At 44.1% G+C, this 14,603-nt stretch overlaps 1 protein-coding gene across 6 annotated transcripts in view; it reads right to left on the bottom strand.

The window, feature by feature from the left end:
* Positions 1-14,603, bottom strand: part of LOC145353365 (uncharacterized) — a 119,392-nt gene that overhangs the window by 42,012 nt on the left and 62,777 nt on the right. For 4 of the 6 annotated variants that reach the window (XR_013888689.1, XM_080204044.1, XM_080204047.1 and 1 more), the window contains 3 exons: positions 12,518-12,721; positions 5,756-5,865; positions 431-581 (listed from right to left, as the gene is read on the bottom strand). Coding sequence is in view for 5 of the 6 variants with exons in the window: in XM_080204044.1 (XP_080060170.1) it covers positions 431-581; positions 5,756-5,865; positions 12,518-12,721 (465 nt within the window). In the remaining variant the exon portion in view is untranslated. The remainder of the gene's footprint in view (positions 1-430; positions 582-5,755; positions 5,866-12,517; positions 12,722-14,603) is intronic. The other 2 variants (XM_080204045.1, XM_080204049.1) reach the window with 2 other exon arrangements.

Genomic DNA, 14,603 nt, shown 5'->3' with positions numbered 1-14,603 from the left:
TTGTGAATTTATCAGGAATTATTATATAATTATACCACATTGATCCTCCTTTGCTTTGGTGCTTTTTTTCCCCCCTCATGTTGACACTCATGACAATACATCCCTTGTCAATTGGGCTGGAAGTTTTACATAGATGTTTGAGTCAATCAGACCATTGCCAATGCAATTCTGTCAAGAGCGAAGTTGGAGGAGGGGTGCAAGTTAATTCAAGCACTGAGACAGCATTTAGAGGAAGAATACCTCACTATGTCTAGCAGCAGCACAACTGAGAATAAATAAAGCATTTTCATAAAAGGAAAATAATTCTGATTGACAGCAAGATCTGAGTTTTATCTTGTGTCCTTGTGTTTATGAGACAAAGGCTTATATTTGTGTGTAGCAGACTAAATATGCCCCTGTTTTTTGTTGAAATGTTGAAGGTCATTCCTACCTAATTTCTCATAAGGTTTTTGCTGCTGTGTAGAAGGCAGTGGTGCTGAGTTCTGATAAAGCCACCAGAGCTGACTATTTATAGCAGAATCCAAGGTGGACGGAGGGACAGTTGCTGCTGATACCTTTTCATCAGATAAATATTCTCTTCCCTGAAATGAAAGACAACATAATTACTTTCATTTCTGACACTCATTTAGCTTAAAAGTCAAAGCAATGACTACAAAATCATGAAGGTATGAGATGCTGTATTGTATTTTATAATATAGCCCAAGGACTGCTGGCAATCTCTCTCCACTTCAAATTGGCCCTCAGACGATTGACTGCTCTATGTGTCTCTGGGGCTTTACAGCCTGCATGGAACTAACAGGTTGATCTAGTTAAAATTCACATTTTTTAATGCCCTTTCAGCAAACCGAGTGTTGTTAAGAGGCAGAGTCATCCCCTGCTTCCATTCAGTCAGTGATAGGACACGACTAAAATAGAATTACAACAGTTTTTATTTCTTTAAGTAGTGTTCCAATTCCCACAGTCACGATTAAAATAAGAAGCGCAAAGTGCAGGTACAAGCCTCTATCCTATCAGCCTGCAGGGGTCATTCCCAACAATGATCCTTGAGTATGAGTTAGGCAGTGGCCCTCAACAATAAAGTTAGCAAGTAACATTGCTGCAATGCATAATCGACCAATATTAATTTCATAGTTCACCACCCCTAACACATACCATTCATGGCCGACTATTAGATATGTCTTAAATAGGCAGCATTTATTTGACTGAGGTTTTGTGATGCACTAAGTTAGCATCCCTGCCTCTGAGCTGGAAGCTCTGGCTTCCAGTCCCACCCCAGGACTTGACGGCTAAGGAAAATGAGTTCATAATGTAGCCAATGGGTTGACTTTCAACCTGCAAAATCCTTCCAATACACGCCTCTCAAGTTATTGTTGGTTATCCTTCAGTATTGAAGAACAATCTTCATTTGTCATCCAAGTATGGGCTGTGTGGGTGCAATGATGACTCATGAGTCCTAGCCTGGCATGAAAGGTTCCAGTGGAGTGAGGACAGGACAATGAGGCTGGTAGGTAGTTGGCAGCACTATCCTGCTGGTTTTTAACATGCTTTGCGCTTGTTTTGGGTTGACACTAACCGTTGCCCCTCGTTTGCTCATGAGCTTTTGGCAATTACACTCCTCCAGGCTCAGTGATCCTGGCCAAGAGTCTCCGATGATGCAATGTCAATTTTAAGGTCCCTGAGGGAGACTTCCAGGTATCCTTGAAACGTTTTTTCTGGCCACCATGGGAGCATGCTCCGATCTGCAGTTCACCATAGAAAATGTGGGAGTTCGTTATCAGGCATTCTGGAGACATGTCCAGCCCATCAGAGTATTATGGGACATGGGCGTCGCTGGCTGACTGGCATTTATCACCCATCCCTAGTTCCCCTTGGAGGGCAGTTGAGAGTCAAACACATTGCTGTGGATCTGGGGTCACGTGTAGGCCAGATTGGGTAAGGATAGCAGAGCTTGTTCCCTAAAGGGCATTAGTGAACCAGATGGGTTTTCCCAACATTTGACAATGGTTTCATGATCAAAAGTAGATTCTTAATTCCAGACATTTTTTATTGAATTCAAATTCCACCACCTGATGTGGTGGGATTCAAACCCAGGTCCCAAAACATTAGCTGAGTTTCTGGATTAATACTTTGGTGATAATACCACTAGGTAACATTGCAAAGAGGCTGACCATGCCGGTTCTCCCAAAAACCTCCGTGCTTGGGACTTTGTGTTGACACTTGACATCAAGGAGCTTGCCGAGGCAGCCAAGGTGGAAGTGATTGATTTTCTTTGCATGTCACTGGTACCCAGTTCAGGTCTCACTCATGTAGAGGAGCGGAGAGGATGACTGCTTGGTCGACCTTGATCCTGGCGTTTAGGTTCACTCCTCTACATTCCCATACTGAACAGCAAAGTCTTCGGGAGGACATAGAAACATAGAAGATAGGAGCAGGAGGAGGCCATTCGGCCCTTCCAGCCTGCTCCACCATTCATTAGAATCATGGCTGATCATCCAATCCAATAGCCTAATCCTGCTTTTTCTCCATAATCTTTGATCCCATTCGCCCCAAGTGCTATATCCAGCCGCCTCTCGAATAAATTCAATGACTTGCCATCAAATACTTCCTGTGGTAATGAATTCCACAGGCCAACCATTCTTTGGGTGAAGAAATGTCTCCTCACCTCCGTCCTAAACGGTCCACTCTGAATCCTCAGACTGTGACCCCTGGTTCTGGACTCCCCCACTATTGGGAATATCCTTCCTGCATCTACCCTGTCTAATCCTGTTAGAATTTTATAAGTATCTGTGAGATCCTTTCTCATCTGTCTGAATTCCAGTGAAAACAATCCTAACCTAGTCAATTTCTCCTCATACATCAGTCCCGCCATCCTCAGAACCAGCCTGGTAAACCTTCACTGCTCTCCCTTGAGAGCAAGAACATCCTTCCACAGAAAAGGAAAACCAAGACTGCACACAATGGTGTGGCCTCACCATGCCCCTGTATAATTGCAACAACACATCCCTGCTACTGTACTTGAAACCTCTTGCAATGAAGGCCAACATGCCATTTGCCATCTTTACCGCCTGCTGCACCTGCATGCTTACCTTTAGCATAGCATAACATAATACCACCGGGAGGAGCATAGGAGGGCTTGGGGCACCATGGTACTGTCCTTGCCTCTGGACTTGAAGCTCCACTTTCGAGTCCAACAGCAGGACTTGTTGGTCATGGAAGGAGTGTTCCTTACATGATTCAATGATAATCAGCTCGGGAATCTTTCCACCACTTCCCCAATGTTTCCCAAGGGGAAAAAAGTGCAAAGATATGCTTTAAAAAACTGGTAGCAGTTGCTTCCTCACTAAAAATTAATTTTTCACATTTAGGCTTAGATGGTGAATGCTGGATAATTATTTATTTATAGAGACACCACTGTCAGATCCTGATCTCACCAACACATGAAATCTGAACAACTGCACTTTCTAACTGAGGTTACTATAGAAACCAGAGGATGAGATTTTCCACACATTCTGCAGCATTGTTTGTGGTGGCAGAGATGGCCCGCTACTTGCCTATGGTGGAGGAGAAATCATAAAAACCCTACAGTGCAGAAGCAGGCCATACAGCCTGCACCAATAGCAGCCCCACTTAGGCCTTATCCCCCGTAACCCCACATACTTACCCCACTAATCTCTCTAACCTAGCATCCTGTGACACTAAGGGGCAATTTAGCACAGCCAGAGCACTTGCCCTGCACATCTTTGGGCTGTTGGAGGAAACCTATGCAGATAAAGGGAGAACGTGACCCAAACCAGGAATTGAACCCAGGTCCCTCAAGCTGCGAGGCAGCAGTGCTAACCACTAGGCCACCATGCCGCCCGAGTCTTGCAGTCCCGCTGCTGCCAATGGGTTTTCGCGTTGTTCACAACTCCTCCTGCTGGGGAATTCATAGTCGCCGTTGTTAGGACCAGAAGATCCCACCGGTGGAAATGGCTGGAAAATTTTGGTCCATGAGTAGAAACCTTCTTCATGCCCATGCCAAGTGATCAATTGTAATTCTCTGTTCATCGCCCTGTCTGAGATTGGCTAACTGATCACAAGGATAAAACTGAGGACCTCCTTGATCTGCAGTATGGTCCCATTCCATATCGAGCAGTGCACTTACTAAACAGGACACTGAGGGAACCCTTAGACCTCAGTATTCCAGATCCATCACCAAGGTGCTCCATTGTCTTTTTAACCATAACACCTCCTCATAAACCAAAGCTACAACTTTTCCAAGTTTGGTATTTTTAACTTATTCATATCAAAATTAAGCAAGAACTTGATGAGCCAGTCAGAAAAGCAACCTAATATGTGAAATTTCTCATCAGATGGAGACGATGTGGAAATGCCGGCGTTGGACTGGAGTGAGCACAGTAAAAGGTCTCATAACACCAGGTTTAAGTCCAATAGACTTGGAGAAGAGCAGCTTGTTTCATTTACATGACACAACTTAGATCAATGGATAGTGGAGTTTATTTAAGTTTACTTATTAGCGTAGGCTTACATTAACACTGCAATGATGTTACGGTGAAAATCCCCCGGACACCATACTCTGCTGCCTGTTCGTATACACTGAGGGAGAATTCAGCATGGCCAATGCACCTAACCAGCACGTCTAATCAGCAGTGAGACATACAACTGCTGTGTTATTTCCAACCCAAAGAAGATTGAGTGTTTAGGATAATGAAAGACATTGATAGAGTAGATGGAAGTAAACTATTTCCTCTGGTGGGGAAAACCAGTAAAAAGTCCGACAACACCAGGTTTTAGTCCAACCGATTTATTTGATAGTAAACGCACAAGCTTTCGGGACTAACCCGAAAGCTTGTGCGTTTACTATCAAATAAATCGGTTGGACTAAAACCTGGTGTTGTCAGACTTTTTACTGGGTTTACCCCAGTCCAACGCCGGCACATCCACATCATGACTACTATCGACGGCGAAAACCAGAACAGGAGAGGTATAACCTTAAAATTAGACAAAGGCAATTTGGGAGTGACAACAGAAAGTATTTTTTCACAGTAAGGATAAATCCAGACCTCTCTCCCCAGAAAGGTACCTGAGGCTAAGTCAACTGAAAATTTCAAGACTGAAATCGATAGCTATTTTTAGGCAGGGGCATTCAGGTTTATGGAACCGAGGTGAGTAGCTAGAGGTAAGATACAGATCAGCCATGATTGAATTGAACGGAGGAACAGGTTTGAAGGGCTGAAGGGACTACCTGTGTTCCTGGAGTGCAGACAATAACAAGCATGCAGTGGGCTAGAGGAAAGCATTTTCTGGATTGAAGCTTGGTATCGCTTCGGAAGCAGCCATGCCCAATCATTTAAGTCCTTTTAAATTTTGTCATTGTTCTATTAATAGCCTCTGTGCTGTTTCTGGGCCTGAAGCCATTCTCGGTGGTAAACAGGGGCCAAGGGGATAGCAATCCAATTTGTGCTGGGCGCTAATCAGACTTTTGGCCTCTCACGCTATCTATGCGGCTTGCTATGCTGATCGATTGGCACAGCGAACCGGCAATTTCGCACAGACAGATCTTTTGGAGCAGATTCTCACCAAAATCTCCCAGCGGGATTTTTTTCTGGAGTGGGGACCTACAAATGCCAGCAAGACCGTCTCTGGACAATCTTACTCGCTGGCTAAGACCAACCTCCTAGCCCTCCCCCACTTGTTGGCATTTATTCTCTTACAGAATTCTGTCAGCATCAACTCTGTGGAAATAATAACTTACAGCTCTTGTCCTGGTCACACTGATCATGCTGTTAATAGCTGAGATGCAGGCCTTCCAGTCTTTACCCATCTCAGTAAGGTCATGTTGAGGGAACTGTTTGCTCAAGAACTCTGTAAGAACAATTTTGTGGATAACAAATAGGTTCATGAGCAGAATTGAACTGTGGAAACAAAGGACAAAACACGGCACATATCACGGAACTAACTCAAACCGACAATGTGCTTCAGTCTTGTGTTAGGTTGGCTCACATTCCGTTAAAAGCTCAGTAAAAATTGAAAGAATGTATTCCTGTAGGTCATTTGCGTCATTATTTTTCTATGTTGCTCACAGAATTACAGAGAGTTTCATTGCAGACAGCAGGCCAGTTGGTCCATTAGGACTGTACCATTATGCTCTATATGCGCCTCCTTCTTGATTTGATTTGAATGATTATTGTCACATGTATTGGAGATACAGTGAAAAGTATTTTTTCTTGCATGCTATACAGACAAAACATACCATTCATAGAGTACATAGGAGAGAAGGAAAGGACAGGGTTGAGAACGTAGTGTTAGTTATAGCTAGGGTGCAGAGAAAGATCAACTAATGAAAGGTAGGTCCATCCCGCCTTATCAACAAGCACTTCTATTCCTCTCTCCCTTTAAGTACGTGCCTAGTTTTCCCTTAAGTGTGCCTATGCTAGTTGCCTCAGCCATTCCACATGTAAGCGATAATTTAGTAGATTTTTTAAATTCATTCTAGTTTGCTAATTCATTGCTTCGTTGGGATGCTTGTCTCATATGTGCTGCAAGTCTGTGGCTACTAATGCTGTAAGTGCGTAATGCCAGAAACAGCCAACACATCAGCTGACAACAAGGCCACTGCTTTTTGGAACAGACGATTACTGTTAAGTGTAAGCTGTTTTTTTGTTTGTTACTCTGTGACTGGGCTCCAGGAAATGGCATCGCACAGTAGAGATGCATTCCATCTTGTAAGGAACGGGAATGGACTTCCATGTACTAACTTGCCCTACTTGTATCTTTGACATGGCGTAACAATAATTGTGCTTGTGGCAGTGTTCACAGCCCAGACATTAGCAACTGCAACAGTGCACAGCAGTTAGCACTGCTGCCTCACAGCATTAGGGTCCAAGGTTCAATTCCTGGCTTGGGTCACTGTCTGTGTGGAGTCTTCACATTCTTCCTGGGAACGTATGGGTTTCCTCCCACTCTGAAAGACATGCTGGTTAGGTGCACTGGCCATGCTGAATTCTCCCTCAGTGTACCCGAACAAGCGCCGGAGTGCGGCAACTAGAGGACTTTCACAGTCACTTGATTGCAGTTTTAATGTTAGCCTATGTGTGACACGAATAAATAAATGAAATAAAAACAGGTCTTATTCATACTGCACATTTCATGTAGGTCTTTGGTTGAAGGTCAGTGTCTGTGGGAGTTTGCGCATTCTCCCTGTGCTTGCGTGGGTTTTCTCCGGGTGTTCCGCTTTCCTCCCACACCCCAAAGATGTGCTATTAGGCTGATTGGTGTAACAAATTATCCCTAAATTAGTCTTCCCTCAATGTGGACTGCCGTAAGCATAGACAAGGGTCATGGGTGGAGGGGGGACTCAATGTTAAAATGGCGGCGTGGGCTCGTTGGGCCAAAGGGCCTATTTCCCGTGCTGTTTTGTCCTTTGTTCTTAAGGTGCTGCCACTAATGGATGAGTGATTAAAATCAGCATTGTGTAAGAGGCCAGAATTTGAGGAGCGCAGGCACCCTGGAGGGATTGAGGGGTGTAGGCCTGGAAGAGACTACAATGACTTGAAGGAGCGAGGGATTTAAAACATCAACATTTTCAGCAAGATTTAGCCATGGTTATTAATTGTATTTAATTGTAGGAGTAAGTGGGGTTTCAACTGAGGCTGAGGAGCTTGTACTGTACTATTTGTATCTAAATAAATACTGATAAAAGTACGTAAAGATTGGCTCTAGTTCTATCCTTCAGTACCTGACCTTCTGGAGTGTAAGAATGATAAGAAACTGGCTGGCAAAGTTACTGAAGGCAAAAGTGAACCCACCCTGTACTGAAAGCAAAAGAAATGTGGGGGTAGATTTTTCAATTGATATTGGAATTTTCCATGCCTATTTTTAGGGAGGTCTGGGTTAATTTAAATTAAAGCTGCATTAAAATTGCACACAGAAGAATGTATTTCAAGTGCCTGAAGTACTTGTAGCTGAACATCAGTGACTGATAAATACGCCCTTGTCTTCAATCCAGCACAGATGACTTTTGTTCTTTGTTTCTTTACCTTCTCTTGAACACAGTTATTGTTACAATGAAGGCAGCTGTTGTCAAATATTTTCCTATCTTTCAGAGCTTAGACAGTGAGGGCAGAATTTCATGCCTTTCCCGTGACGAGTTTGCAAGCAGGGGACATTTAATTTTGGCAGGAGGGTGATAATTAAATCAATCAATTTAGGCAGCACATTGGTGCAGCGGTTAGCACTGCTGTCTCACAGATCCAGGGACCTGGCTTCAATTCTGGCCTTGGGTCACTGCACGTTCTCCCTGTATCTGCGTTGATTCCTTCGGGGTGCTCCGGTTTCCTCCCACAATCCAAAGGTGTGTAGGTTAGAGGCACTGGCCATGCTAAATTCATCCTTAATGTAGGGTGATTAGAAGGATAAATAATTGTGGTTATGGAGATAAGGCTTGGGTGGAATTGTTTGGCTTGTTGAGTCAAATGGCCTCCTTCTGACTATAGGGATTCTATGATTCTATCTGGACGGCCTTCCTGTACCGCCTCCAGTTCAGGCTCCAATCAATGCCCACTTAAGGGCCTCATCCTGTCTCTGCTGGTATTCAGCCCGGAGTGGGTGACTTGCCATGTGGGAAACTTGAAAAGCAAATCCAGTCGTGGTTGCTTGTGGCTCTCAGGGGGCATCCCTCATTCAAAGGCACTCAATGCATGATTGACGGAAAGGGAGGGCTTGCTCAGAGCCAATCACCACCACCCACACCCTTCTCCCTTCCTGTGAAATCTCTCTTGCCACCAGTCGCCTATGCCTGGGTCTCTTGTCATATTGAGTCTCAGGTGGGTGTAGAATGAAGAGCTGCTGGCCTCTGATTGGTCAATAGCTTTCAGCCGGCAGGATTTCCACCCCTGATCTAATTCCTTCATCGTGGAGAAGGCCCACTGCTGCCCAGTTTAGTGCCTGATTGCCACTTAATTCAGTGAGCTTTCCTGGTCAGGTCAGGGGTTAGGAATCCTGCAGCAAGTAACTCACCTCCTGATTCCCCAGAGCCTGTCCACCATCGACACGGCACAAGTCAGGAATGTCACAAATCACTCTCCACTTCCTGGATGAATGTAGCTCCAACAACACTCAAGAAGCTCAACACCATCCAGCACAAAGCAGCCCTCTCCATTGCTACCCCTTCCACAAACATTCACTACTGCCAAATAGTGGCAGCATTTTTTCCCATTACAAGATGCACAGCAGGATCTCATCAAGGCTCCTTGTATAGCACCTTCAAAACCCATGATGGCTTCCATCAAGGACAAAGGTACACTGTTGCTTGGAAATTCCCCTTCAAGTCACTCAGTTTCCTGACTTGGAAATATATTGCTGTTCCTTCATTGTCGCTGGGTCAAAATCCTGGAATTCCCTCCCTCACAGCACTGCGGCTGTATCTTACACCTCAGAGACTGCAGTGGTTCAAGAAGGCAGCTCACCACCACCTTCTCAACGACAATTAGGGATGGGCAAATGCTGGCATGGCCAGTGGCACCCACATCTGTAAATGAATTTTTAAAGAAATGGTCAGAGGGCACATCCTCTAATCTTATGATGATTAAGAGCTTCTTTGCTTTTTTTCCAATGAAGACTGAAACCTCAGGTCTATATTTCAAGCAAGTCTAGCACTTGTTTAAATTTATTAACCAATGCCGCTTTCTATTATAGGATCATAGAAACTCCACAGTGTAGAAGGAGGCCATTGAGCCTATACAGCCTGCACCAACAACAATCCCACCCTATCCCCATAGCACCACATATTTACCCTGTTAATCCTCTGTCATTATGGGGCAATTTATCATGGCCAATCCACCTAACCAGCACACCTTTGGAGTATGGAAGGAAACCCGGAGAAAACCCACACAGATATGGGGAGAACTCCACACAGACAGTGATCCAAGGCCTGAGTTGAACCTGGCTCCCTGGCGCTATGAGGAAGCAGTGCTAACCACTGTGCCACCCCAGTTCAGTTACAAACTAAAGAGCATCGGATTTTACATTCTATGTTGCCAGACAGAACAGAAATGGAGATTAATTATTGCAGATGCATTTGCTTTAGTCAGTTGCCTACTTCCTATCACTGAGAATTCAGTTGGATGATCTTTCCTGAAGCATTTTAGAGCCTCCCTCCAGACTTGGTAACTATGCAAATTCCCAACTGCTGAGTATTTTATGAAGGTCGGAATTCTCCGACATCACCTGCAGCTGGGAGTCTCCAGTCCCATGAATGGTCATTTGGCCAAATTCTCCAGTCTCTCTGGCAGTGGCAAGGGGCCATCCGACATCGGAAAATACCAGCCAAGGTCATTTTTGCTTATGGAAAATTATATATTTTTTAAGATTGGCAAACAACTCACTCCCAGTAAATGAAAGGGTGAATTTTACATTTTTGAAAAATGTGGTGGGGAATGCACATGTGAGGAAACTGCGCAGACCAACTCGTGATTTTTCATCTATTCAATTTAAGAGGCAGAAAATTCATATTTAACTGTGTGAAGACAGAAGTGTAAAACCAGAGTCAGCTGACAATGAAGGAAGTGGTAGTGAGTGCCTGAAGTCACGAAAGAAGCTGTAGCAATTTGTCTCTTACGCACCTGACTCATAAGAACATAAGAACTAGGAGCAGGAGTAGGCCATCTGGCCCCTCGAGCCTGCTCCACCATTCAATAAGATCACTGCTGATCTTTTCATGGACTCAGCTCCATGTACCCACCCCCACTCACCATAACCCTTAATTCCTTTACTGTTCAAAAATTTATCTACTCTTGCCTTAAAAACATTAAACTGTTCACTGGACAGGGAATTCCATAGATTCACAACGTTTTGTGTGAAGAGGTTCCTCCTCAACTCATTATTGCTCCCCCTTATTTCGAGGCAATGCCCCCTGGTTTCAACTTCACCTGCCAGTGGAAACTACCTCTCTGCTTCTAACTTATCTGTTCCCTTCATAATCTTGCATGTCTCTATAAGATCTCCCCTCATTCTTCTGAATTCCAATAAATATAGCCCCAATCTACTCAGTCTCTCCTCATAAGTCAACCCCCTCAACTCCGGAATCAACCTAGTGAATCTCCTCTGCACCCCCTCCGGTGCCAGTATATCTTTTCCCACTTCCCATTCCCACACAAGGTACATTGTTCCATTTTGCTACTGTTACTACCAGGTCTCCCTCTGGAATATCTCAATCTGATTTTCATCTTAACAATTGCCTGCTCTCTCCCATGGATAATGGGATAATGGTAATCTCTTGGATAATGGGATCCCTGTCTAATATTCGTACTATTTTCATCACATTGATGATCTTTTGAAACATCTTGAATATTCTTGGTGGTATGAACAAATTCCACATTCCAAACCACAGCTGTAAAACCCAAATGGCCCCCAAACTCTCAGACACTGAAAACTCCCTTCTGGATTTTCTCAGATCCCAAAACCTACCCCAATCTTCAGCATTTTCAGAATCCTGAGGTTTCCCTTCCAGTATTCCCAGACTCCCTCCCCAAATATTGCTAGACCCTGAAACCGTTCCCTTTGCTTCTGGCCCACATCCCAGTGCCCTGAGATCCCAGGGTCGCCCCAATGCTCACATGTAAAAATATCAATATGATTTGGTGCAACATCCTTGTGCTTAGAAATGAGCAACTCCACGGGACATCTGCTTATACACAGAGTGAAGGAGCACCTTGCATAGATGGCCAAGGGTGAAGGAGCAAAAATCTATTCGCACATCATCTCGAATAGGGTAAGTGGATTCTAAAATTTCTGAAAGCACCCTAGTGTAATATATCTTGTAAATTCCAATTTTAAGGTTTAGAGGGCCAAGTGATGGGTATTAATTGTCTTTGAGAAGTGGTATGATGGGAAATGTCACTGAACTGGTAATTGAGAGGCCCAGGCTAATACCCTGGGCACAAGGGTTCAAATCCCACCCCAAATAAGAGCATATGGATAGGGGACACTGCGGGTGTGGGAGGAGTGCTATGAGACTAGACAAGTGAGTAAATTTGCTCGAAAAAAAAGTGAAAAAAAGCTCTGTGCCTTGGTTTTGGCCTTCCTATTCTGTACTAATCCTGTTAACACCTGGCAATTGATAATGCACACATTGGGTAGATAAACACACCCAAATGAAAAAGACCCAACTGCAGGTGACAACCTTTACCATCCAGAACACCCACATTAAAACTGCAAGCACACTCGTTTAAATTGTGGTGTTCATTTCTGCCATCAAGACAGAATCAGTGATATCTAAAAAAACCACTGATGGAAGTATCAGTCAGCCTTCTCGTTAGCATACCCCAAAGACTGCGCGAGAGACTGCCCAACAATTAATTAATATATAACACAGGTTATCTGTAACAGGAAAGTTGGGCCGAAGGCCTGTTTCCATGAGGTAAACCTAAACTGGAAGCTCACTCCTCTTCACACAAAGCTCATCTGAGATTGTGATCTCGCCACTCCAATCGCAACACCCAAGTTGTGGTAAACTCACCTCTCACAGCTGCCAGTTTATTTGGATCCAGAGATTTCAGTCCTTGCTCTTTGCTTCCGACAACGCTGCTCGTCACAAGAACTTCATCAGTAAACAGATTCCTGGCCAGGTATCGTGCTGCCAGCTTCGGCTGGGTCTTCTGACTGGCTTTGAGTATAAATGCACCGGGTATTTTAACATTGCGTCTGGGATTTCCCAAAAACCCTTCAGAATAAAATAGAAAACAACAGAAAAGTCTGAAAGGATGAATGCCACTGAGGATCATCTTCTCTCCTACAAACAAGACTATTCCTAGGTACTGTGACATCTATAATACATCAGCTATATATTATTGAATACAAGTTAAATTCAAACTGATGGAACAAGTTGATTTGATCAAAGTGTTTTGCTAGAAAGCTTAGATTGTTATCTTACTGAACCAGCATCATCACATGTCCTCTACTCAAAGGCAGGTGTTTGGCTCATAGTCTTCCCCATATCTCTCTGTATCCTTTTCATTTTCCAATAACTTCCATCAATTTTCAAGCCATCGAGCATTGATATTCTCTTTCTTGCTCTTTGTCTTTTTCTCTTTCATCCATTCTGTCTCTTACAAATCTGTTTCTTCTCGAGATGTGCTCTGCTCAGTTTCTCTGCTTTGATGATCAGCTGCTCTGTTGGTTCACTTTCCTTAGCACTTCATTATTTATTAATTCTCCTGTAAAGCAGATCTTTTCCATTTTCCTTCAAACCTACACTTCAAAACTGGTTAACAAGTTGGCCTCCGCTTTCTCTAACTGTCACAATAACATTTCAAATCAAGTCCTTTACAGGTCCTCCATGGATTGTTTATTCAGCTATGCAATTGACAAAGATCTCTTTCTGGGTGTCCTACTTATACCACCACCAATCTGTCTTGACTGGATCTGGAAAGGAACTAATGCCACTCTGGATCACTGCTCCCTCCTCTACACCAAGAGGCTATGAAATATGGCCCGTTATTCAACGACAGAAATATCACAGCCTCCATTGGTATTCCCATTTCACACTGGGCAGCATGATTGCCCATCATGGCTTCACATATGCCAGGGACTTGAAGTGGCACAGTGGTTAGCATGCTGCCTCACATTGCCAGGGACCCGGGTTCGATTCTGGCCTTGGGTGACTGTCTGTGTGGAGTTTGCACATTCTTCCCGTGTCTGCGTGGGTTTATTCTGAGTGCTCCAGTTTCTCCCACACTCCAAAGATGCACAGGTTAGGTGGACCGTCCATGATATGTTGTCCCAAGATATACAGGTTAGATGGATTAACCATGTAAATGTGCAGGGTTATGGGGATAAGGGTGGGAAGAGGGCCTGGGTAAGGTACTCTACCAGAGCAGTCTTGATGGGCCGAATGGCCTTTTCTGCACTCTAGGGATTCTATGATTCTGATTCTAAATGTAGCATTTTTTCCTGCTGAGATTCTGGCCTGCGATTGAACCCAGGACTCTCCTCACCTATCTGACTTTGTACCACCATAGTTAGTTTATTTCCCAACTAGTCAGTGGGGAAAGTTGACAAAACCACTCCGTACTGTTAGAGCCAGCACATCTCCTGTATGTATATTCTGTAAGAACACTACTAACCTCTCAAGGTCATTTAGGGATGGACAACAAATGCTGACGTAAGCAGCCAAACCAACGTTTGTGAAAGATTATGTCAAAACAAAACCTGTCCAATCAAATTACATGATCCTTTTTCTTTCTACAATTAATGTGATGGGGGTGAGGATGTGATTTAGGTGATTTCACTGAAAACCGTCACAGCAGCAGGGATCCGGGTTCAATTCCCGCTTTGGGTGTCTGCACATTCTCCCCTCATCTGCAAGGGTTTTCTCCAGGTGCTCTGGAGTCCTCCCACAGTCCAAAGACATGCAAGTTAGGGGGACTGGCCATGATAAATTGTCCATTAATGTCCCAAGATGTATAAGTTGGATGGATTAGCCATTGGAAATGTGAGAGGTTCCAGGGATAGGGAGAAAAGGGCCTGAGTAGGATGCTCTGTCAGTCAGCTAGTAATCGATGGACCCAATGATCTCCTGAGCTTGGATTGTTCATTACTATCAT

Source organism: Carcharhinus amblyrhynchos, chromosome 15 (genome assembly GCF_965287045.1).
Source record: "Carcharhinus amblyrhynchos chromosome 15, sCarAmb.v2.hapA, whole genome shotgun sequence".
Taxonomy (NCBI): Eukaryota; Metazoa; Chordata; class Chondrichthyes; order Carcharhiniformes; family Carcharhinidae; genus Carcharhinus; species Carcharhinus amblyrhynchos.
The sequence above is the reverse complement of the archived record's forward strand: the minus strand, read 5'-3'. Positions and strand labels throughout refer to the sequence as shown.